Source organism: Canis lupus, chromosome 5 (assembly GCF_048164855.1).
Source record: "Canis lupus baileyi chromosome 5, mCanLup2.hap1, whole genome shotgun sequence".
Classification (NCBI taxonomy): Eukaryota; Metazoa; Chordata; class Mammalia; order Carnivora; family Canidae; genus Canis; species Canis lupus.
Genome location: NC_132842.1, coordinates 41,420,784 through 41,446,796, shown reverse-complemented (window position 1 = coordinate 41,446,796; position 26,013 = coordinate 41,420,784). Strand labels below are relative to the sequence as shown.

Sequence of the window (26,013 nt, the reverse complement as noted above, 5' to 3'; positions counted from 1 at the left end):
GCTTGAAACACTTGGTGTTTTGTTACCCTTTACCTGTATGAAATTAAAAACACCATCTCAGGAAGTCTAACATAATTCTGAACTTGACCATTACGATGCTTCTTTAAAATATCCGACGTTGAAGTCTCCTAAAACATCTTTTCTTATTCTGATGTGTCTTCACCTTGAATGTTTAGTCTGCCTTTTGGAGTGAGCCCCGGCTTAGAGCACAGATAGCCTACGTAGCCTGCTGCCTCTGTAACACTCAACGGTCCAAATAAGAAACTAGAAAACAGTAACCAGTTCTCCCAAGCACTGGGGAAAAGGAAACAAGGAGGGGAAGAACGGAAGGAATAAAGGAAAAGAAACCTTTTTTCTCAGAAGGAAAAGATGGGAGAGTAGATAAAGTCGTGCCAATTGGCAAAAAGCGGTCAGGTTCCCCAATTTAGTCCCTACTCTACAAAACCAATTTTATTTTTATTTTTTTTAAAGATTTATTTCTTTATTTGAGAGAAAGACAGGGGAGGGACAGAGGGAGAAGGAGAAAGAGAATCTCAAACAGACTCCATGCTGAGTGTGGAGCCCAACACGGGGCTTGATCTCACGACCCTAAGATCACAACCTGAGCCAAAACCAAGAGGCAGACACTTAACCAAGTGTGCCACCCAGGTGCCCCTCTACAAAACCATTTTTAAATAACAGCTCGCCAATGACAGCTCTCATTTCCCTCAAAGTCTCTAGTGACCCTCAGTGATAACACTATACACAGCTGAGTGACCCTGAGTTCTTCATTTTTAAAATATGGGCTATAACTTATGTGCTTCGCCTAGGTTTGTAAAACATCATAGAAGGAGCAGTACTTTTAAGATAGGAACACTGAAAAGAAAAAAAAAAAAAAAAGCTAGGGACTTTCTATACCCTAAAATTTCCACCCTTCCTCCTTTCCTCCCTTCACCTTTGAGGGAAGGGGTGTGGTTGGGAGGATTATAAACAAGAATAGCTCATTCATAGATTTAATTTTTAAATTTGTTAAAGACTTGCTAAAGGTGCCTGGGTGGCTCTGTGGTTGAGCGTCTGCCTTTGGCTCAGGTCCTGATCCTGGGGTCCTGGGATCAAGTCCCACATCAGGGTTCCCGCAGGGAGCCTGCTTCTCCCTCTGCCTAGGTCTCTGCCTCTCTCTGTGTGTCTCTCATGAATGAATAAATAAAATCTTTAAAAAATAAGAAAAAAAGACTTGCTATTCTAAAATGACCATCAGGGCTATTGCTTGTTGTACTGTTACTTACTGTATACCTACTAAATTGCTTTTATGTCTCATTTTTGTCCTATAATAGAGTTTGCTCTAGAATTTCCTGGCAATCTAAGTTACTTGTTCTTAGGAGTCACATAACAGTGTGCAGGGTGTGGTTGCACCAAAGATTCTGGATGCTGCCCCAATTTATTCCTTAAGTAAACTAACATCGTAATGATGGGGAGGGCAAAACAGCCACAGATAGGTTGTGAAATGAAGGCAAATTTTATACCACCTTTAAGGAAAAAAGCATTGAAAGCAATTTTGTGTTTCAAGCTATATACCCTGTGTGGGGCACTTTGGTGGTGGAAAAAAAGTGTATGAAACATCTGGGCAAGTAAGCAGAGTCACCTGGAGAGATTGTGAAAAATTTAGATTCTTGGGCCTCTGGAAATATAAGACCATGCTCTCCAGTCAGCCAGAGAATCTCCATGAACTCTTCTCACTTCACATTCTAGGATTTCACATGTCTAACAATGATAATATAAAGCATTTGAGGAAATAGTATTAAAACTCTTCTTGTGATGGAAAACCCTACTGTGACAATCAAGAGATACAGATCTTCCCTTCAATAACCTAATAGCACTGTAAGTCCTAGGGCATCCAGCTCAAAGCCATAAGCAAAATTAAAATACTATGGGAGCAAAATCCAAGAACTAAAAACTATAGAACACAGGAATTAGGTGAAGGTCGTCAAAAAGCGCAACCCAACAGTTATAAAATAATAAGTTTTGGGGCGCCTGGGTGGCTAATGGCTAAGTCTGTTAAGCATCTGCCTTCAGCTCCGGTCGTGATCCCGGGGTCCTGGGATGGAGCCCCACATCTAGCTCCCTGCTTGGCAGGAAGCCTGCTCCTCCCTCTCCCTCTGCCCCTCATGCTGGTGCTCACTCACTCTCCCTTTCAAATAAATACATAAAATCTTTAAATAAAATCAAATTTAAAAGTTTTGTGGAAGTAATAATGTACAACATGATGAGTACAGCTAACAAAAGTGTATTATATATTGAGAATATTGAGAGTTGCTCTGAGAGTAGATCTTGAAAGTTCTCATCATGAGGGAAAAAAATTTAACTATGTGAAGGGATGGATGTGAACTAATCTTATTGTGGTGAGCATTTTCAGTATATATACTCCTTTTTTTTAAAGATTTTATTTATTTACTCATGAGACACAGAAAGCGGCAGAAACATAGGTAGAGGGAGAAGCAGGCTCCATGCAGGGAGCCCGATGTGGGACTCGATCCCACAACTTCAGGATCATGCCCCGGGTCAAAGGCAGACGCTCAACCGCTGAGCCACCCAGGGATCCCTCAGTATCTCCATATAACAAATCACTATGTTGTACACCTTAAACTTACACAGTGTTATTTATCAATTACCTGCCAAGAAAACTGGGAAGAAAAATCTATAGGACAGAAGAAACTTCTGGAAGTTGGAGGCAAAATAGTTGAAGGTGGCCAATGCTCTAATCATTTAGAGTATGAAAATGTTCTGAGAACCAGAAGAGGAGCCTTGGTTAGCATTCTTGTATCTGTGGATTCCAGCCGCAGCTGGAATGGGCTTGGGTGCCGGGGCTACCCTGCCCAGCCCACAACTCCACCCCCAGGCTCTCTAGTCCTCAGTGGACTAGGGCTCCCAGACCTGCTCATGAACTGGCTTGGCTGAGCCAGGACTGTTTAGCCTAACAAATTGTTTTCATTTCATCCTGCCTCCTCACTGCCCCCACTGCCTTTAATTTTTAAACTTACAAACTGTTGGTGTTTTTATTTTTTCATTAGGATCTGAGGTTATGTTTCTGCCTCATGGTTTTAGAAGCTTCAGCGCTGGGAACCCAGCAGACACCACACTTGGTAGTGTCTCTCTCCTTCCAACTCTACTTTGATTGTACCATCCTTTTGAAAACAAAATAGAAAAATAAAATATACTGAAACAAATACTAAATGTAAGACATGCCCGTGCCCACACACAGAAGCTCATGTAATGTCATAACTGGCAGCTTCACACATCATCTGGCCCGACCTTCTCATTTTTCCCAGGAGAAAAGAGGGGATCAGAGTAGCAAAGCCTCCAGCTCCACTTCTCAATTCTAGTTGTTGTCAGACTGGTCAAAACAAAAACAAAAATACTAGATTTTGACCCCTAATGTAGTGCACTGCCTCTTGGGAAGCTATCGATCTGAAGAATAATTTTGCCAAAGCCATTTGGACTCTTTATTGACAATTGGCTCATACTCTAATTGACACTTTATTTTTATCTTCAATAAAGTTCTTCCCAGTTTGCTAAACTGGTTTCTGTGCTTATGGGTATTTGACCTATACCAGGGGGTCTTAACCTGGGACTCTTAAACTCATGGGAGTGAGTTTATACATGGTTGATGTATATTAACATGGTTAATCTCCAAGGAGTTCACAAACATTTTGAGAGCACAGATGTACATTTTTCTGGGTTAGGGCAATAATTTTCTTCAGATTCTCAAAGGAGTCCATGAATCGCCACCAAAATTGAACTGCTATCTAATTCAGCTCCCTACCTTAGAGTTGGGGAAAGGGGAGACACTGAGTAGGGAATTGAGTTGCCAAGAACACACAGGACAGCGTGCCTGAACTCAGACCCTTCTGTGCACGTTTCAGATTCTTCCCCACTGCACCATGTGGACTGTTGACCTGAGATGATTCTGAGTCACCTAGTTAACCCTTCCAGTCCATGCTTTTCACCACAAGAGGACTTCATCTAGAGGGTATGCAAGGCTCAATATAAATCAATCCGGCCCCAGAAACAATGGCTCCCTGTACGTCCCGCATCAGTCAGTCTGGATCACCATTTTGAACTTCTGTGAGAAAATTTATCTCTGTGGCCCGTAATTCCCTCACGTACAGGAGCTTGGCTGGAATTTCTGCAGTCTCGGGCTCAATCCCCCACCGTAGGTGGATTCCAAAATGATTTCACTGATGTCCTCTCCAGTCCCATCATTGCCATTAGATGCCACAGAAAAACTCTTCCTACTGCAAAAAGTGGGCTCACCGATTCCACAGTACTTACAGATAGGCTGCTTCAAATTCTGTTTGGAAGAAGGTGGGATAGAATGCAAATCAGTCTATAAACACTCTTTATGTTTGTGAGTACGCAGTTTTTACACACTACGGAGTCTGCATCTTCAAATTCATTTTTAGTAAAAAAAAATCAGAATTTTCAACCGCCCATTCATATTTTTAAATTATTGATTTTTGTAGAAAACTTCCTAGGTTTCTTGGTATAGAAAGATTATTCAAGACTATTATTATTTCTAGTTCTCTGACACCATAGCAAGAACTTAGTGCACCATGACTAAAAAGGACAGATCAAGAAAAGGCAATCAATAAAATCTCTCTGGAGTAGACACAAGAAATTGATAACATTATTTGCCTTCAACAAAGGGAGCTTGCTAACTTGGGCCAAGGATGGAAGAACTTCTAGTTCTTTTGAATTTGAATTGTGTATTACTTAGCCAAAACATGAAGTTACAAACTCTGAACTTTAGAATAGAAAAATAGTATTAAAAAATATATTATTTAGACATGTAGTTAACTTCCAAAGAAATAGCCAAACCTGGCTGAAGGTGGGGATTGGTCAAGTTGTCTTTCTGTGTTCAATTTTTAACTAGATTTTTAACTCTGACAAAATCTAGAAGTAGTTTAAAGGAAAAAAACCACCTCCAACCTACTAAAGAAACTAAGGCCCTAAGGGAAGAAAAGACTAGTTTCCCAAGGTGGTAGAGCATCGATACATATTCAGTTTGCTGTGTCTCAGGCCAGACCTTTCCTTTACAAGGACAGAGATTCTTGGAATGGCTGGTTTCTAAATGCCTTCTAATTATCGTTGTGCTATTGTTGTTGTTGTTGTTGTTGTTATTATTATTATTATTAGATTAAGACATTTTTAGAAGATTTTAATAAAATTGACCTCTCCTCTTTCTGCTCCTCTGTGCTAATAATTGTACCCTTTTTTATTCATTCAATTACAAGCAAATTGACAGGAGACATTTATATGAGGCAGCTTAAACCCCAGCTAATGGAGTGCCTAATGACTAATTGATCAGATCCCAACCCAGAGAGCAGCCCTGAGTGGCCTAAAGGAATTTATGCAATTAGTTTAGGTTTGGTAGAAATTGAGCGCATATGAAAGTAAGCTTTTTATGGTCTTGATTTATGAGGGCTGGACATTAACTATATCTGTCAAGAGGTGAGCTGACTAGCAAGGCCCCAGGCATTGGGACGCTCTGTCACAGGCGGGGATGCAGGGGTTTTGGCGCTGGGCTGCTGAGCACGCGCTCGCGCGCACGCGCATGGGGTCGGTGCCGAGCATGCTGAGTGCAGGAAAAGGAGCTATGGGCTGGCGGTGGGAGCCGTCCAGAGACCTCTTGAACTTATGGTGATGCTCCCTCCCTATGCAATTCAAAGGAAAATCAATGTCAATCCCAAAGAGGTTTAAAGAAGTCCAACAAAATTTTCATTTTCCCACGATGAACCCTAGGATTTTCTGTCTGTGAAATCCTAAAACTCAAAATCAATCTCAGAGAGAGCGCGCGCTGCTTCGGTACCAGTTTGCGTCCAGTGCCAGGCTGGGCAGTGCTGGGCTGGAGACAGGGCAGAGGACTGACGCTCTGCAGAGACAAGTGAGTCCTCCAAGCGCTGGAGGCGGAAAGCAGCGGGTGGGGAGGACTCCCGGGAGGAGCCCGGCCCCCGCCCCGGGGGCTCCCCGAGCCGGGACGCCGCGCAGAGGAAGCCCCCTCCCGAGGCGCGGGGAAGAGCCGGGTGAACCCTGACCCCGCGGGGGAGCCCAGGAGCAGGGCGAGGGCGGAGGCGCCGTCGGGGGGAGGTGGGCGGAGGGAACCTGACCCGATCGGAAAAGAGCGATCGAAGGGGCGGCTGATTCGGCTGCCCGGGTGCTCGCCGGCTCCGTCCGCCCGCCGGAGCGGGGTGACCGCAGGGGGCTCCCGCAGGTCGGCAGGGGGTGGGGGGGAGGCGGGAGGGGGGCTCCCTGCGCGCCCAGAGGACGCGGCCGTCGGGCTCCTGCCCTTCGGGGTCCGGTGCGCGCCTGCGAGTCTGGAGGGAAGCCGAGAGCGGGTTGCGCGGGAGCCGAGCAAACACCCGCACCGCGGTGGTGACGGAGACCCCGGAGGCGGCGCGAACCCGCGAGGGAGAGACGCGCAGAGCTGGAGCGCGAGGAGGGCCCGAAACGCGGGGCGCAGAGGGCGTGGCGAGCTTGCGGCACCTGCTCGGCGCCGGGCACCCTGCGTGCGCCCCGCCTGCCCCCCGGCGGCCGCCCTCCCCTGCCCGGACCGAGCTGGGTCTCGCTTGGGCGGCCCCAGCGAGGCCGAGAAGCCGGTGTTTGGCCAGATCTCTCCACCAAATGGCTGCGTCACACCTTGTCCCGGGCAAGTTAGATAAACACTGCGCCTCCAAGTTCTCGTCTGGAAAATGGGGTTTAAAATGGGACCTACTCGTGTTGCTTAAGGACTAAAAAGTTGATGCATATAAAGAGCTTGGAACAGTGCCTGACATACAAGAAGCCCTTAATACATGTGAGACTTTAAGATTCGCTTATCCAGCCAAGGTTCGTGAAGCGCCCACTCTGCGCTGGGTTCCAGGGTGGGGCTGCCGAACTGGACGGACGTGGCACTTGCCCCGAGCGCTTTTACTGCTAAATAAATAGAAGGTGCTGTCAGGGAATGAATGGTAAGGACTAAGGAAGAACTACAACCGGGCACTGAGACAGCATGACTTGGGGGGGTGGGGAGCAATGGAAGGTAGAAGGAGCCTCCTAAGCCCTCCGCTCCGCTCTGGGCCTCTCCCTTGGTAAAAGAGGGGCTGACGCCAGCGAGCGTCGCCCTAGGCTGCCCCCTTCTGATGCCCAGCCGAAAGGGGGGAGCTGGGCCTCGCCGCCCCCCACCCCCCACCCCAGGCCGAGTCAGAGATCCCATCCCGGCTTCCTCTGCCCACTGGAGCCCGCCCCTCAGGAGGCCGAGCTGCGCTGAGTCTCCCAGCAATCAAGAGGTTGATGCTTGCCAGGATTCTACAAAGAGGGAAGGCGTGAGTTCGAGGAGCCACCGTTGGGGTCAAGCTTCTCCGTGGCAACCTGCTGGCACCATGGTGGACCCTGGGAGAGCAAATTACCTCCTCCCTTCCGTACCTGGGCCACATGGTGTACAAAGGGATTACTTGTACAATTTCTGGTTTACAACCCCTGACAATCACAGGGAGAAGTGGAAGTCACGGCTACTGCTCTCACTTTCTAGATGAAGGAAAATGTTGATCGTAGCTGAGGCCAAGCCCTGATTTTGCCCTTGCAACACTAACTCTCACTTTTTCTGAGCAAAAGTGATGTTTTAGAAAGATTATGTATCCATTGATGCCTACTATGTGTCAGGCCCTGGCCTGTGTGATACTCATCACAGCAATCCTGAAAGATAGTCTTTTTTCCTGCTTTACATATGAGGCCACTGAGGCTCAGAGAGTTAAAGGCACTTATTCATCTAAGAGATGGAGTATGTATTCCACCCCAGGTCTGTCTACCCCAGCGCCAGAGTTTCCATCTCAACAGGAAAGTAAAATAATCCAGGTTTGAGGGCCAAGAGAATGTCAGGCTCATTCAGCAGGGCAAAGATCACCCCTGATCCTCTTCCCTGATCCCTCCTCTAGGTTCTGAGGGCCCACATCACAGAACACCCCCTCTGTACCCATGATAACCACAGAGGGAGGCAAGGATTCTTCTAATTTAAACAGGAAGGAAACTGGCTTCCTTTGAATGGAAACTGGAGGTGCAGATCATCACCTTGACCATGACCCAGGGCCCTTGTCTCTACTTGCTGATGTCTGTTCTTTCCCTACAGTACCCAGAATTCAGAAAGGATTGGGCTGGAAGGGATCCCTTCATTTTATAAAACAAAAACTTCATTCATTCATTCATTCATTCATTCCACAGATACCTATTGTCTGCCACTCTGGGCCAGACCCTGAGGAGGGCACTGGGTATAAAACAGTGAACAACACTGATTCTATCTTAGGCACAGAAAGAGAGGAAGCCCCTGGCCAGAGTTCACACAGCCCAGACCCAGGAGCCCAGGAGTCCTCCTTCTCCCAAGTTCTGCCTGCCAGGGCTTCAGCCATGCTGGCCTCTGTACGCATGGCTCATTCCAGGTCAGACCCCAATTCCAGACAGCCAAGTGCCTAGAAGCCTCGCCCTGGTCCACAGTTGACTCTCAAAATCCCGCCTTGAAAGGCCCAATGCAGCTTTCCATACAAACAGCCCTGAACACTGGTTCCCCCTTTCTCTTGGCAAAGTTTAAAGAAACTCCCAGCGGGGCTCAGACTGTGAATGTTGCAAGTTAGTGGTATTTTGGAAAGGAAAATCTGCTCCGGAATGTTTTTCAGATACTTTTCACAATTGTTTTTGTGAGGTTTTGCAGCCATCAAGAGAGGCTTACAGAAGTGATGCGACTTGCCCAAGGTCATACAGGTAGGAAATGGCCCACCAGGATGCAAACGAGGCCTCCGTGAACCCCAACCCGGCTGGTACCTACCCACCCTCCACTCTCAGAGAGGTCTCTGCCTCCGCCAGAGGAATGGCAGAGGCGACTGCACAATTCCGGAGAAACCACAGCTCCCGTTGCTTCCTGAGAGAGCCCAAAGAGAGAGGCAGCGGCGCCGGCCCGGCGCACTCAGTGGGTGGGAGAGGGTGGGGCGCGTCGTGGACGGAGCAGCAGCTCCCGCCGCGGGTAGAAATTGGTCAAAATATCAGTGCGCAAGGGCAGCCCCCGCGCCTGGAGAGGACCAGGCCACTTATGGAACAGATCTTAACTTTCAGGCGGCTCATCCCTCTCTCTCTCAAAAAAAAAAAAAAAAAAAAAAGTCTTCCAAACTTTTGAGGTTACTAATTTAAATATATATAACAGCAGGGAACTTTTCAGAAAGGAGATGGAGGCGGATATCGGGTTCTTTCCCGGGCCAGAAAAGCTGAAGGCTCTTACCTGCAGGAAACCTCGCAGCCCGCAAAGGCGCGTCTGTCTGGAGCGCTACACTTCGGCGCGGGACGCTCACGGCCGCCTCCTCTGCAGCCCGGCTGGGCTCCGGCCCTGTGTTTTATACCACTATAGGCAATTAATATTGCATCAGCCGTATTTTAAATTTTCAAAACCCACAATATAATGTAATGGCATAAGGGCATTTATTATTAAAGGACACCCGATGGAGAAGGAGGTGGAGGCATCGCTGGGGCTGTTACGCCAGGCGGAGGGCGAGGGGCTGAGGCTCAGGGGCTGGGGGCGATCCCCAGGTTTGCTTGTGCAGCAGAGGGGGAGCACCGCGCTCAGGGGAGACCCACTCTGCTCCGAATTCCAGGACGGAGGTAATGACCCAGTGCTCTTTGAAGACAAAGAGGGGAAATGTGCTGATGACTCCTGGACTTAGAACATTAATTTTTAAGTCATAAAGGTGTTTCTGCAGCTCGCAAATAAAAAGGTTTCTTCTCCCCCCACCCTTTTAAAGGGAGTGAGAGAGAAGGGAACAGCCATATGTTGAGAACCTACTATGCGCAAGGCACTATACTAGAAATCTTTGCAGCAGATATATCATTTAGAACTCCACAGAGAAGACAAGACAGATCATAGGGTGGTAGGTTCGTGGGTGACAGTTTTAAATGAGTTTCTGAAGTGACCCCAAGGAGTCTCAAAGCACTCTGTCCCAGCGAAGAACACTTTCCTCCCTCTCTGCATCTATCCATTCACTTCCTAGCCAGTCATTTGAATCTTCTGAAATAATGTGTCATCTTAAGCACCAAGCACTAAAATAAACAAATTTATTTGCCTAAAATAAACAAATTTATTTAATCCTAAGAATAACCTTGTGGGGTAGATATTCACCTCTTCATCCTTCAGACAAGCAATCGAGGCTTAGAAAAGGTAAGAAATTAGCTTCAGGATCATTCAGCCACTGAGTGGAAGTACTGGGGGCTTCTACTCCCATCAGTCAGGCCTCAAAGTTTGCCACAGGTCTGAATCAAGTTGAGCGAACAGAGGCTGGTAGATTCGAATGCAGGGAAGTGTGGAAGCAAGTGCCTTGTAACCCTGAGGTCGGGAGTCTTCCAGGTCTCCCTAGGCGAGATCAGAGTGAGAAGGTGAGGCTGAGTATGAAGAGGAGAGGAGATGGGCAGAGAATGGCCTGCTAGAAGTGAGAACCCAACCCTTATGGGTTCTCACGTTTAAATCCTTTCCAAGACTAGCACTCCTTAACCTCTGAGAAAGAAAAGCACTGCGATTCGGGTTGAAAAATAAAGTATTTATTTTAGAAGTTAATTCAAGGGGTAAAGAGAGAAGAAAACTTAATATTTTATTTGTATCTATTTGGAGAACAAAACCAAAGGTCACACAGCAACACTCAAATTACATGAAGCAACGAAAGATGAAATGTGATGGGGCCAGCGGGACATGGGTGAGAAGGGTCCAGGCCAGCAGTCTGGCTCCTCTTTCCGCCCAAAACCATAATTGAACCTCCACCAGGAGACACCTATATGAGGGCATAATAGGAAATAACAGTGCTAACAGCAAGAATAAAATCGCAATGAGGTTAGACGTGTTGGAAGGACTTGCATATGATTCAGAGAAGTTACAATTATATTGAAAAGCCATCCCTATGCTGCGCTGGGAATCTGGCTGGAGCAGCGAGCTGGGGTCAGACGGTCCTCAGTCTGTCCAGAGCACTACCGATCCCCGCTGGCTCTCCAGCAGGCAGTAATTACCCCCTCAAACACCATCAGATCGGGGAGGATGAGCCAGAGCAGTTGCCAGCTGCTGCTTGCAACCAGCTACGCCATCCCGGCGTTTTCGGTCGCCGAAAGGGCCCAATTTTCTGAAGCCCGACTTACCGCAGAGAACAGCCAGGACCTCAAAACTCCACGCACACTTTCCCTGAACCTAATCCATGCTACGTTAGAGAATTTACAGCAAACCAAAGGATGAGATGGCTAAAATTTTGGAGGGGGAAAGGAGTATAAGGCTATCCTTTGGAAACATACATGTATTTTATATACTCTAAATAAATCTCCAGTACATGTTTGTGCCCCAGTTAGACTTCGTATTATTATCTATCACTGCCTTCCCATCCCTTCACCCTTTGTCTAATCGCGCTTAGCGAAGTGGCGCCTGCACCTCGGAGTCGTGCGGTCGGGCCAATTCGCTCTCGCCAGCGTTCGGGCTCCTGCCCTGAGGTCGCGCCGCGCAGCGCAGCGCGCGAGGGCGATTTTCAGCACCACGGACAGCGCCGGTCCCTCCAGGCCTGCCCTTCGTGATTTTTTTTTTTTTTTTTTCCTCAGCGCCGTGACTTTTCTGGTGGGAACAGAAAGGAAAGAAGAGAAAGAGAAGGCCGGGAGGCAACCAGGTGGGAGAAAGGGGAAGGTCTGTGGCTTGGGGGGGAGAGAGCCTGACCTGCCAGGAAACGTCTTGGAGTCCCCCACAACCGCTCCCCCCCACTCCGGGGGTGGGGTGTACACTCAGCTCTCCGGGCCCCGGACGCTGCGCCCCGCCGCAGTCAGTGGACAGCCGAGTACTTCATTCGTTTCTGTTTCTGTCTCTGGTTGCAAAACCAGACCCTCACTACGTTCTTTTTGAGGTCCAGTTTCTCAGCGATGGCCGCGATCTTCTCGGAGGAGGGCCGCGGCTGGATGGCGAAGTAGGCTTCCAGGGAGCGCTTCTCGGGCGCCGCGATGGACGTGCGTTTGCGCTTCCGCTCACTGCCGTTGAAGAGCTCCGGCTTGCTGTTCTTCTCTCGGTAGGCGGCCTCGGCTTCCTCCAGCCAGGCCTGGAGCACCGGCTTGAGCGCGATCATGTTGTTGTGTGAGAGAGTGAGAGACTCGAACCTGCAAATGGTGCTCTGGCTGAGCGAGCCTACGCCGGGGATCTTGAGGTTGGCTAGAGCCGCGCCCACGTCCGCCTGGGTCACCCCCAGCTTGATGCGCCGCTGCTTGAAGCGCTCGGCGAAGGCCTCGAGCTCTCGCGGGTCCGACTCCACGTCGCTGAGGCACGCGGGCATGGCGCTGTGAGGCGCCACGGCATGTGGGTGACTCATGCCCATGGCCTGGTGCAGGTGGCCCATGGCGCCCAGGTGGTGCGGGTGGATCTGCGCCGGCATCACCGAGTGCTCCGGGGCGCCCAAACCGCTCACGCTCAGCGTGGGAGAGATGTGCTCCAGCAGGTCGCCTTCGAGGCCCTGGTGCACGGCGTGGTGCGGGTGCGAGGTGAGCGCGGCCGGGTGGGAAATGGGCACGGTGGACGAAGTGGACGTGCAGGGCACGCTGCTCATGGTATGGTAGGTGGCGTCGGGCTTGAACGGATGGTTCTTGCCGTGGGAGACGATATCCACCGCCGCCAGAGCTTCGGCGCGTGCCAGCAGGCTCTCATCAAAGCTTCCAAATATATTACCCTGCAGCTGCAAGCGAGAAGGCGCACAGCACGGTCAGTGGGGAATACTGTCAACTCAGGATTAAAACACATTTTCAAGCAACCGAGATGCCTCTCCTCAAAGCTCAGGTCATAAAAATTAATACGGAGACAGAGGCTCTGCTGGAACAGACGTGTGGATCAGAGAGACATGAATGAGAGAGAGCGCGCGCCGGGAGAGAGCGCGGGGGAGACAGGGAGAGGGGTTCAGACAGCGGCGATTGTTCTGGGCGACATGAAAAAAACATGAAGCTAGTGCCTGTCAAAAAATGTGCCTTAGAGCGGTAATTATGCTCCACTACGTACCTGCGGGGCTGGGAGACAGACTCGGCGCATGGCCTCGGAACCGGAGTGCAGGCTGGAGAATTTGGGTTCTTGAAGCACCGGGTGCATGCCGAAAGGCTGCTTGGCGTTCATGGCCATCATCTTCGCGCGCCTGGCAGGGAGGCAGCGAGGGACATGGATCAGGCTCGTCTCGCTAGCTCGCCGCGCTCCAAGTGAGCGCCGCTCAGCGCCCGCGCTCCCCTCGCCCTCTCGCTCGCTGCCTCCCCTCTCCCCCACCTGCTCCTTCACTCATCTTACAAGCAGCCTGCCAGGAAGGGCCCGGGCGCGCGCAGGCGTGCTCACGCGCCCGGGACTCGCAGGGGCGGCCCGGGAGGCGAGGCCAGCAGCCGCTCTAGGCGCGCCTCCGTGCGCCCGCCGCCCGCCGCCCGCCACGGCCGCCCCCGCCGCCGCCTTTATACCCCGGCCCGGCCCGGCCCGGCCTCGCCCGGCCCGCCCCGCCCCGCCTGGCTCCAGCCCCGCAGACCTTTCCGAGTCTTTCCTCTCCGTGGGTTTGTTTCCCCCAAAGTCTCAAACCTCTCCGTCCCGTCCCAACTCTCTCTGCGCAGATCGAAGGGCAGCCTCGGGCTGAGCGGGGCCAGGAAGCTGACCCTACTCCACACACACACACACACACACACACACACACACTCCTTGTCGGCCAGGCTGCCGCCAAACTGCCCATTTCCAGGGCGCTTCTGGCCCCACGCCCGAGCCGTCCACCAGAGTCCGGCCCCGTGGCTCAGCGAAGAGGCGCCTCCGAGCACCCAGACGGGCTCCAGGGAGGGTGAGGGGCGGCCGGAATGGGCCCCAGGTGGCCCAGATCACCCGGCGGGGTGGAGGTGGGGGAAGGAGGCCTGTGGCTTCCTCCCCGCGCTCGCGGCTCTTGCCTTCGCTAGAGAAAGAGAACTGGGCCCCTCCCCCCTCCGCAACCCGCCGGTCTAAGGAAGCTCTCGGAGTGCGGCTTGGAGCGCCAGCAGCAGCTCGGGCCTCAGAGCCTCAGGGCGGGCAGCACGCTTCTGCTCCGCCGGCCCCACTCCCCCCAGGGCGAGAGTTACCATCTTGGGGCCCCCAACACGTGCTGGGTTGTTTAGAGCCTTAGCTCGTGGTATCCTACGGAGTAGGCACTCTTACTGTGTCTCATAACTGGAGGAAAACGAGGGTCAGAGGGGCTAAGCGATTCGCCCAGGACTACAGAGCTGGTTGGCACCAGACCCGTTCGCTCCCTCGTCCCGTCACCCACTCCACGACTATTTGCCGCTGGCCTACTGTGTGCCGGGGCCGCGGCTGACTTTCCAGGCTCTTAGTGGTTCTGTACTTTGTCTTCCTCCCGAAGTTTGGGACCCGAGCGCCGGGAGGGGGCGTCAGGAAGGCCCCGCCCCCGCCTCCCCTCCCCTCTGCTCGGATCCCCTCTCCTTCCCTCTTCTCTCCTCTCCTTTCCCCGCGCTTGTAAACATCGTGAATAATGGATGGGGAGCCCCGGCCCGCAGCAGCGCCGCCCTCGGAGCCCGCTGAGCCCACCTCGGACGGCCTTGGGGTTTCCAGGTTCCAGGCCAGGCCTTGCGCGCCCGCGTGCAACAGACGTGAACACGGTGGTTGGCTGTGGAGGAGCCAGCCCTTGGTCTACGAGGACATCCTGCCCGGGGCTGGGCTCCCCACGCGCGGGTTTTGCCAGTCCCTCTGGGCCGCATCGCAGCCAGCCGCCTTGCCTGGATCGCGTCCATCCTCCATCCGCGCTCCGGCGGGAAAGGACTCAGCCCTGGTGCCCCGGAGGCCAGGGGCCGCCCTCTCACTGAACCGCTCTGAGCCTCGGTTTCCAGGAGTGTAAACCGCGACGCACCACTGTTTGCCTTCTTGGTTTCTGGTGAAGGTGTTTTGAACTAGAGCAGGAAGGAAAGCATTGAGCATGGTACCTGGTGCTCATCACACCTCACAACCTGATGCTTTGGGGCACAGGCCTAGCCCTCACATTGGGCATGCATCTCTGCCTCCAGCTGTTGGAGAGCCCAAGAGCCATCTCAAACGTTTTTTACTATAGTCTCCTTATACCTTAAATGGAGAAATCATTTCTCCTCCACTGACTGCTGTGAGCAATGCACTGAGATAAGCATTCGGCACAGTGCTTGGCACATTGAAATCAGGAAATAAATGTTGCTTTCTCCCTTCTTCCTCTCTCACCTTAAAGCATTTAGGAACTGGAGTGGCCTGAGTAATCTCCCTAGAGAAGGGTTGATCTGAAGGTGTTAACTGGTTCCCTGCTGTCCATCCTTCATTCAACACCTGCATTTGTGCCAGATTCCACGCAGAAGACTGGGACACAAGATATGAATCAGACTCCAGCCCTGCCCTCCCAGACTCACCAATCTGAAATCCACTGCAGGAAATGGACTGTAAACTGACTGTGTGTTGAAGACCACGTGGATTCATGCAGACACAGAGCAAGGCTGGTGGGATTCTTAAAATACAGAATGTGGGGCAGCCCCTGTGGCACAGTGGTTTAGCGCCGCCTGCAGCCTGGGGTGTGATCCTGGAGTCCCGGGATCGGGATGGGATCGAGTCCCACGTTGGGCTCCCTGCATGGAGCCTGCTTCTTCCTCTGCCTGTGTCTCTGCCTCTGTCTCTCTCTGTGTCTCTATGAGTAAATAAAAATCTTTAAAAAAAATACAGAATGTGCACTGGAACCAAGGGCCTTAGGTGGGCTGGGTTTTAAATAACATTCTAATATTGGGCTTTATGGGACACTGGCTGGGCTTCAGTTTATCCACAAGAAGAGGGCTGGACTAGATGATACCTACTTCCAGCTCCAGCCAAATACTACCATTCTGGTTAATTTAAATGATGGGGGCATCTGAGTGGCTCAGTTGGTTAAGTGGCTGACTCTTGGTTTTGGCCCAGGTTATGATCTCAGAATCCTAGGATGTAGCTTGGGGCATCCGGGGTCCATGCTCTGTGGGAAGTCCGCTTGTGGATTTTCTCTCTCCCTCTGCCTCTGCCCCTCCTCTGCTCCTGTTCTTTCTCTCTCTCTCTCTCTCTCTCTCTCAAATAAATACATCTTTAAAAAAAAGAAATGAAATACATTTTGAATAAGTCAAGAGCTTCTTTCCAAGGAAGCTTAAGTTTCTAGAAGCTGAATGCAGCATTGTTTTATCACCAGCATTTAGGACCACTCATTCGTGTTCTCTGCCCAGGGCAGAAAGGCAAAAAGAAGAGGGGGAAAGAAAGGTGAGGATGCTGGAGCCTCCAGGGAGAAAAATTTGTAACTTGCCTGACCCCATGGTGCCCTGAGACCCACACTCACTTCATCATACCCTAGGTATCTATGAAGCTGAACCCCCAGAAACAGAAGGAAAGGCCCATCCACATCCATCTTTCCCTGCTTTGTCCCCTCAGGGGCCTGAGAGACACTTGCCACGCTTGAGGTCAGGCAGGGGTCAGAGCCAGAGCAAGACTAACTGGCCTCCTTAGGCCACCAGTGCTGGCTTTCAGCTCACCAGTCCCCTGTTCTAGCATCCCCGGGCGTTAGGATTGAGAATCAAAAACCACTCCTGCATCAGGTAACCTGCATTCCCTGGGTTTTTCTCATCCCTCCCTTCTTGAAGTCTACTGGCAGCTCTTCACAGCAGGCAGTAAGGTGACACCCCTCCTTAGGGACCAGTCTTTCTGAGAAGGCCCTGGAGAGAGAGGAGATGAGGTAAACACCACACAGGAAAGAATGAGAAGGAGAGCCATGAACACTTTATACTTGAGAGGATTTGCAAACTTTAATTCTGTCAGAAGCAAGTCCAGGAAAGGAAAGTAGTTGGACATATAAAGGGAAGTTTGGGATGGAGCTAAACTGGAGAGAAAATGCCCCATCCTCACCCTCGTGGCATTAAATTACAATTAAACTGCACGTGCATGTGCCCCCACACATTCCACATAACAAAGTCTGAGGGTCCAAGTGTGAACCACACATTTATGTAAGTGATGCTAAAGGGGGCACTTTCTTCATTCTACGCTCATTTCAGAATACCTACTTGTGACAGGTTCTGCAGGCATAGAGCACACTGCTTTAAGAGCTCAAAGGCTAGTGGGGACATCAAATTGCCACAGGTAACCCTTAATCAGAGCGGAAAGCACTATATCCCCCCAGAAGGACTAGCCCTGTAGGGATGCTGGGGTTGAAGGGCAGAGGCATTTTCCTGTGGGCCAGTGGTTTTGAACTTTAGTATGAGTAGGAATCATCTGCAGCCTCGTAACATACGGCATCCTAGGACCACACACACAGATTCTGGCCACAAGGGCTGAGGTACTTCCTAATAGACATTCGTTATTTGTATGCATGTGACCTGAGACCCTCAACTTGAAAACCTTGCTCTGGAAACTTATTACCTGATTTCTTTTTTTAAAAACCCTGACCTGGGATCCCTGGGTGGCGCAGCGGTTTGGCGCCTGCCTTTGGCCCGGGGCACGATCCTGGAGACCCGGGATCGAATCCCACGTCGGGCTCCCAGTGCATGGAGCCTGCTTCTCCCTCTGCCTGTGTCTCTGCCTCTCTCTCTCTCTCTCTGTGACTATCATAAATAAATAAAAAAAAAATAAAAAATAAAAACCCTGACCTAATTATGTGAGTTTTGCTAAGACTCAAAGAGGTTGTTTCTCCTGGAGTCTTTGCATCTTCCTCTATTATCTCTTGGTAAGAACATGATGTTTTATCTTCTCAGCTCCTTGAAAGATGGGTCTTATCTGCCCCTGTGTCTCCAGTGTGGGCATCTACAGGTCAGGCACCATAGAGGAGCTTACTATAATAATGGGCATGGGATGAGTGAACGCATGAGTAATAGCCTCCCCAGGATTCTGGCAGTAGGATGATGGTGACAGCAAGAAAATCCAGTTGTGGACTGCCAGGCTCTGGGCTATGTGCTTTAGAAAAGAATTATCACTGAATCTCCGCATCAAGACTTTGAGATGGATATTATTTTTCCATTTTGCAGATGAGAAAAGCTGAGGCATAGAGAGACTGAGTTCTCCAAAGCACTGGAAACATTTAAGTTGGGTAGGGTGGGCACTAGAACCCAGGCTTTTCTAATTTCTGAGCCCATGCTTTTATCTTTTAAAAAAGATTTTATTTATTTATTCATGTGATACGCAGAGAGAGAGAGACAGAGACACAGGCAGAGGGAGAAGCAGGCTCCATGCGGAGAGCCAGATGTGGTACTCAATCCTGTGGGACTCGATCCCAGGACTTGATCCCAGGTCTCCAGGATCACACCCTGGGCTGAAGGCAGGTGCTGAACCGCTGAGCCACCCAGGCGTCCCTGAGGCCTTGCTTTTCACTAAGGGCCTGGGCTGGCGCCAGTTTGCCCACCCTCCAAGCCCAGAGGCTGAGCCTGGGAGGAGGGGCCGGTTTTCCTTCTCCCAGAAGGGAGGCGGCCTCTACTCCGGAGGCCAGAGGCTGGCCCTGCTCCAGGCACGCTTCCGGCGGCGGCGGCGGCGGAGGCCACCTGCAGGAGCCAGCAGCTCCCGCTCCCACCTGCATCCCGGCCGGGAGGTGGCGGAGCGGCGGGCTGGGAGATGGCCCGATAGGGCGGCGCGAACTCGAGATGCCGTCGCGGGGAGGCAGCTGGCGGGGCTGCCGAGCCGGGTGTCGGCGGCCGCCCGCCTCGCCGTCCCCGCCCGTCCCCGTCTCCTGTCACCAACTTCTCACATGACCCCGCCGCCTGCGCAGCTGCTGCCCGCCTCGCATTGTGTGCGCCGCCGCGAGGATCCGAGCCGCCCGCAGGGACCCGGGCCCGGCCAGCACCCCGGGGTCGGCGCGCGCTCCCGCCCACGGCCTCGCCTTCCGCGCCGGCCCACGCCCAGGGGCCAAGCCCGGGTCTCCTAGCGCCCGCCTCCCACAGGCTCCGCGCTGGGGGCGCGGCTGAGCACCCCCTGAGCGGCGGTCACAGGTTAACGAGAGGAACCAGCGACAGGGACGCCTGGGGGCTCAGCGGGGCAGCGCCCGCCGTGGGCTCAGGGCGTGATCCCGGGGTCCTGGGATCGAGTCCCGCATCCGGCTCCCCGCAGGGGCCTTCTTCTCCCGCTGCCTGTGTCTCTGCCTCTCTCGGTGTCTCTCAAATAAAATCTTAAAAAGAAAAAAAAAAAAGAATCCAACTACAGACAAGGCAGCCCCCACTCCCTCCCGCCTCCCTGCCGCCCCCTCCCCCAGCGGTCGCTCCGCAGGTGACCAATAAACAAGATGGCCTGGAGTCGTGATAACTGCTAAGGAGGAAATAAACCCGGGCGATGGAGTAGAGAAGGCCTGGGCAGAGCGGAAGTGGCCTTCCAGCCAGGGCCTGAAGGATAAAATGGAACACGGGGAGGGCAAGGGGGGCAGCAAGCGTGAGCACCTTCGGGGGAGCGAGCTTGGCCTGTGCAGGGCAGCAAGGAGGCTGCAAATGTGAGGAAGGACGCAGTCAAAAGGCAGGCGCCAGGTGCTGCAGGGGCTTGGGTTTTGCTCCAAGGAGCGTGTTTGGGGGAAGGGGAGTGTGGCACTGGGGGGTTTTAAGCAGGGCAGTGATAGAATTGGAGGTCTACTTCCGGTAGCTGTGTGGGAACAGGGTTGCCCGGGTCGAATCCAATGAGAGGCCCCACATTTTCTGGGTTTAGTCTACACTTCACGGAGGATCAGTCAGTAGTTTGGATCTGACACGCCATTGCTGGGTTCATTCTTCCTAGTAACTTCTTACAGTCAGGGCTTGACTTTTTCATACTCCCTCCACCCCCAAGTAGGTCCTAAGGTGTCATTATCTTTGAGCTCTAGACTTTAGAATGTCAGTGTCAACAGTGTATGGCCAGCCCTGTGCTTATCCTCAAGAATCTGGACTTGATAATCACACGGTCTTATTCCTGGCCCATGAAGACTGGTTTTGCCTTTCTCTTCTCCAGTTCATAGCCATCTTAGAGTTCAAAGTCATAAAGTCAATCCTCAAGTCACCCAGGTGGTCATCACCTCTACCCTGACCAAAGGATTAGGCTACGTCTCTTAACCGTCTCTTAACCGGTCAGCTGGGTTGTGAAGAGGCAGCAAAGGAAAAGCTCTGTATTCATACATGGATGGATATGTAGCTAACCTGCTATGTGACCCCGGACAAGTCACTCACGGGCTCTGGGCCTCTGGGTACTCAGGACTGCAGGCGGGTTAGTGAGATAGAATCCACAGGCCCTTTCCGTGTGGATATGTTCAAGTTCTAAGTGTGGATCTTGGAAAGATGGTAGAGGTCAAATCCATCACCATAAATGGAAATTAAGTTCTGATGGTTCTGCAGGGTGCTCTGCAAACAAAGCAGCAAGCTCTGTTGTTTCATTTATTCATCACATTCTCTGTGCTGGGCACATGCTAAGTCCGGGGATGCGATGATAAGCAAGGTCTACATGATCCCTGCTTTAGGATGCTTACAGTCTGGCTATTATCTTCTTCATTGCTCACAATAACTCCCCAAAAGTGAATTATCCCTCCACCTTTTCTTTATAGTGAGGAAACTGAGTCTCAGAGAGGTGAAGTAACTTATCTGCTGCTGCACAGCTCCTTGTTTCCTGAACTCTTGCTCTGTCTGCCTGGCCATGTGCATCATGTCAGTGAATCCTAGCAGCCACCCTACCTGTGATGTAGGTACTATTATTACCTTGTTGCACAGAGAGGACTCCTGAGGCTCAGACAAGTTGTGTTCCTGGAAGCCACATAGGAATAAGAGGCAGGGTTAGGATTTGAACTGGGGTCTGCTGCCCTAAGCCACAGGCTTCCTCAGGCATACCGGGCAGCCTCCAGGAAGGGGGGTGACTTTTCCTGAAGCTTACTCACTTCCCCTTTAGTCCCCTGAATGAAACAAAGAGAAGCAGAGCCATTGAGCAGTCTCTTTAAATTAAAAAGAAGGAGGAGAGGAAGATGAGGAGGAGGGGGGAGGAGAGAGGAGAAAGAAGGAGGGAGGAGAAAAAGAACAAGAAGAAGAAGAAAAAGTGACGTGGAAAAGAAAAAGAAAAAGGGAAAACAAGCAAAGGCTTGCTCCCATCAGGGGGGAAATCGGCGTCTTGTCGCCTAGCTCCATGCGCTGATTTATGATAAAAAATTTAGAGGAAATCATTTATATTTTAAAGGATCTAAATAGCTGCATGAAAGTTTTATCTAAAGTGCCACTGTATTTATAGGCAGTTCTACCATGCTGGAGGTAATTAATAGATGTATAAATCGCAGGGCTCCAAGCTCCCCTGGCCGCCGGGCTGGGCTGGACGGCGGCGAGGGCCTGGGCACTTGGGGATGGCGGCCGCGGGCGCGGGAAAGGGGGGGGGGGGGGAAGCAGCAGCAGGGGGACCTGCACCACCCCCACCTCCTACTGGCTCGCCCCGCCCCGCTAAGCCTTTGCTGGAACCCCAGAGCTGATTGCTGCAGAGCTAGTAGATACAGCCCGCAGCAGAGGTCGGCTGCAGTTCCCAGCTGCCCAACCTCTAGTCCCCTTCTAGACTTGTCCCCAGAGAGCTCAAAGGGCAGCCCTCCTTCCCTCTCTCCTGCACCCCCCACCCCCCTAGGCCAAGGCCAGGGAATTTGTCTCCGCTCTGGCTGTTTATAACTCAGGGAGGTCTTGGTAAGTGAAGTCCTGGGCTCCCTCACTCCCCCACCCCAACTTTAACCAAAGTCCCATTTCTCTCTCTGCGCCCTCTGCTCAAGATGCGAGGCGCTTGCTTTGTTCTGGAAAAGGAAGCCAGTTGTGAGAGGCTGACAGCTCTCGGCTTACTTTAATTAAGGCTGTGAAATATTGATGGTTTTGGCTCTCTCTGTGGCCGCCACACCTTACAGGCTGGGAGAGAAGCCCAGGGATGAACAAGTTAAGGTAGGCCAGATGGTTTCCCTTCAGAAACGCCATTCAGACCTACGGAGGTGTCGCTGCCTGAGATCATCACTGAGCCCTACATAATTGATGGATCTCCTGAATTTGAAAAAGAAAAAAAACCCACCAAACTGGAAAGAACAGTGATGACTCATTTGGGCTTGAGGAGAGGGTGTGTCTGCGTGCTGAGCTTGCCGGTGGACAGGCTGGGGGGAAAGAGTAGCTCCCCTGGCCCTTTTCTTTCCTTGGGTTCCTTCTCTCAGGGCTGTGTGGAGCTGCCTTCTATCAGGATGCAGGCAGGAAGAATCTTCCTTGTCTAAACGCTCTCCTTTCTCTTCCTTGGGGGACCAAAAGCAGGCATTCCTCTATGAGAAGAAACTATCCATATCCCTTTTAATTTTAATTTTTTTAAAGATTTTTGTTTAAGTAATCTCTACACCTCTTATGAGACTTGAACTCAAGACCCGGAGACAAGAATCAAAATCTTCCAACTGGCTCTTCCAACTGAGCCAGCCAAGGGCCCTTCCAATTCCTGTTAAAAGTCCTTTAATTTCCTATGCTCTGATAAAGTGCCACCAAAATTGTTTTTTTTCTTAAGATTTTATTTATTTATTCATGAGAGACACAGAGAGAAAGAGGCAGAGACACAGGCAGAGGGAGAAGCAGGCTCCATGCAGGGAGCCCGATGTGGGACTTGATCCCAAGTCCTGGGATCATGCCCTGAGCCCAAGGCAGACGCTTAACCGCTGAGCCACCCAGGTGCCACCCACCCCCACAAGTGGATTTAAAAGAAACTTACACAATCACATATTTATTCCACCATTAAGTTTGAGAGGGAGGATACATGTGTGTCTTTGTTTTTTGCTGGTCCTGTGACTCTAAACAGCACTACAGAAGAGTTACCATCCTGGGACATCAAGATATTTCGACCTAGTGGATTCCTATAGGAATTGGAGGGAGTGTGTTGTGCTGTTTACAGTGATGATAGTGGTGATGGAGACTCGGTCTTCCAAAACCCATATCTTCTGTGTATGTGAACAGGAGTGAAACATTATTTCTGACATAGGAAGACCTTGCCATTGACTCATTCTAATACATCAATCTAGAAGGTGTTATAGATGGTTGCTTCTCTTTACTAAAACTCATCACTTTACAAACAAAATACTATAAATATACACTACCCCATTGCATTTCTTCCCATGTGTATTTATTCACAATTTATTATATTTCTCAAACAATGTTTTTCTGGTATAACAAAAAGGACAATGAAGGTCTGGCTCTACCCCTGGATTTAGCATCCAAGTTCTAGTAGATTAGAAATATAGAGAACTTGGAAGCTCTTCTCTCCGATTTCCCCAGACATTTTTCTCTCTGTGAGAGTGGTAGTGCATCTATTTTTTTCTGCTCTTGCCTTCTACTTCCTGAACAAGGAGGAAGATTTTGCATTTGCAACTGAGTCTTTCAGAAGTCGAACAAAATCAGGTCTGGTGGTAAATAGAAGGATGTGGAAGTGAATGTCATGTTCCAAAGGGCTGTATATATCACAATATGGTAGGTGGTACTCTGTTAGATTTCACTTCACATTTATAACCTCCTTTTTCTCCAAAGAGCATATTGCACATAACGGGCCAGTTTCAGTGCAGTAGGAAATGACTGCATCCTTTGTGAATAAGCGGTAAGCGTTTGATAACTGCTGTTAGTTTGCAAAGTGACTGTGTGTTAGAGAATGGTCAGGGGGTTGGGGAAGTCAGAGACACTTCCTCTGAGTTGCTAAGACCTGATTGAGGAGAAGGAACTTGCTATGTGACAATCTCTGAGAAGAGTTTGTAGGCAAAGGAAGAGTAAGTGCACCACCCCAGGCTGGGCATGAGTTTGCAAGTTCAAAAACCAGGAAGAAAGACATTGTGCTGGGGCCAATGAACAAGGGAAAGGAAAGTGAGATGAGTTTGGAGGGGCAAAGGAATTATAAAGGACCTTAGAAGTCATGGTAAGAAACTGGTGCTTTGTTCCAAGAGCAGTGGAAAGTTTTAAGCAGGAGACTGATAAGCATTTTGATAAGTCTCCTAAAAGGGAACACAACCCAGGCTAGAGGCAGGCACGTGGCAGGGAGGTTTTCCAGAAAAAAAGTGGTGCTCTTGCTGTTCTGGAATGCTCTTCCTGCAGACAGTCACATGGCCCACTTTCACAGAGCCTTCAGGTGTCAGCTCAAATGTCAACTTCTCAGCAAAGACCTCCCAGATGACTCTACTTACAATTTCAACTATAGTACCCCTCCCACATTCTCTATGCCCTTCTCTGCTTTGTCTCCATAGTACTCATTATCTTACAGACTTCATAGTTATATTTGACTTTGACTTTTTAATTAGTTTATTGTTTATTTTGCTAGTAGAATGTAAGTTTGATGAAGGCAGGGACTTGGCTTTACTCACTTCCATATACCTAGTGTCAAAACACTGCCTAGAGCTCAGTAAATTTGCGTGGAATCAATGAACTAACCTGAACTGAATTTTGACATCTAATTTGAAAGAATGATGCTACCTATGCTACTGGTGAGGCATATATTTGGGTCCCTTCATTCAGGCACTCATGACCAAAGGGAGGCCACAGAGTGTTTTGTCATCTTGGAGGGTATGAAAGGTGAGTGACCAACTTGGGCATCAACCTCACCTCAGACTGTGCTCCCCATCATTCTGCTCATCATGCTAAACCCATTCCCATCTCAGAAACTTTGTCTTCATGTTCCTCTACTTGGAATCGTAACCCCTCATTTATTCACCTGGCCAGCTCCTCCTTGTCATTCAGTTCACATGTCACCTCATCAGAGAGGACTTCCATGGTTTTCCCTGACTACCCAATCAAAATTACCTCCATATACCCCGTTGCCCTATTGATCACTTTCTACCCCATTACTTCATTCTTTTTTTTTCTTTAAGATTTTATTTATTCATGAGAGACACAGAGAGAGAGAGACAGAGACAGAGACATAGGCAGAGGGAGAAGAAGGCACCCTCTGGGGAGCATTCTGGGATCACGCCCTGAGAGAGAGAGACCCTCAACCACTGAGCCACCCAGGTGCCCCCCATTACTTCATTCTTGTTTTTCAACCTAGCACTTAGCACAATCTGAAAATTACTTGTCCCTTTACTTGTTTATGTGGTTATCACCCATGTGCTTTTACTAGAATGTAAGCTCCCTGAGAGCAGACAAGGCCAACCTTGTTTTTCATGGAATCTGTAGTGCCTGGCACACAGCGAGGTGCTCCAAACGTGTGTTGAATGGATGCATAAATGAATAAATAAGTCAGATAAGCTAAGGTTGGCCTGGAGCTGCCAAGTGAGAGATTGGCGTTGCCCATGAAACCCAATTCCCAGTTAGTTCCCTCCTCCCTTTTAGACCACATTGCCTTCCCGATGTATGTGGGAAAAGATAGCTGAAAAGATATACAAGAAGAGCTGAAACTTTTCTAAGCCCAAACTGAAGGGGAAGTGCTGAGCTCTTGCAGAGGAAAGAGGAAGCATGTCCCAGCTTTGGGAGGATCACTGCTTCTATTGTTCATCTGAGCCTGTGGGTCAATAAAGCAGATTCCTGACATCATAAAGCCAATTAAGACCAAAAAAAAAAAAAAAAAAAAAAGCACATACACAAAACTTGACACTGGCTATGACATGACTGTTCCATTGTACAATCTGATCGAGGAAATGTATCTAGGATTACCCAGACAGTCAATTATTCATGAGCTAAACGTCCAGGCATCAATTACCTGGCTTGATGCTCTTATTCATTAAGGAGATTGAACAGCCCAACTTAACAAAGCAGGAGAAAGTTGCTAAGTAACAGAAGTTACCTGACCAGCCCGCAATACTGCAACTTCCACAATATGAGTCTTTTCATGGCAAGAGAGGGCCCAAGGATCACCAGCACCAGAGATCAAGTGGTTAGCCCCAGTGGGGCTAGTTTCAGCTTCCACAAAGGGAATGGAGCTACAAGGATATGGGTTTGATGTAGACAGCAGGAGCAATGTACAAGGTATAAGCTAAGTTCCCTTTACCAAATGAGGTGGATATTTACCAAGAGGAATAAGAATATTTCACAACACATATTAATTAACATTTTATT

At 50.3% G+C, this 26,013-nt stretch overlaps 1 protein-coding gene across 1 annotated transcript; it reads right to left on the bottom strand.

Moving 5' to 3' along the window:
- Positions 1–11,828: 11,828 nt before the first annotated feature.
- POU4F3 (POU class 4 homeobox 3) lies at positions 11,829–13,162 on the bottom strand. Its single transcript, XM_072826360.1, has 2 exons — positions 13,043–13,162; positions 11,829–12,725 (listed from the first exon to the last, which is right to left on the bottom strand). Exons 1-2 carry the CDS (start codon positions 13,160–13,162, stop codon positions 11,829–11,831), a joined length of 1,017 nt encoding a protein of 338 aa, XP_072682461.1.
- Positions 13,163–26,013: the final 12,851 nt, after the last annotated feature.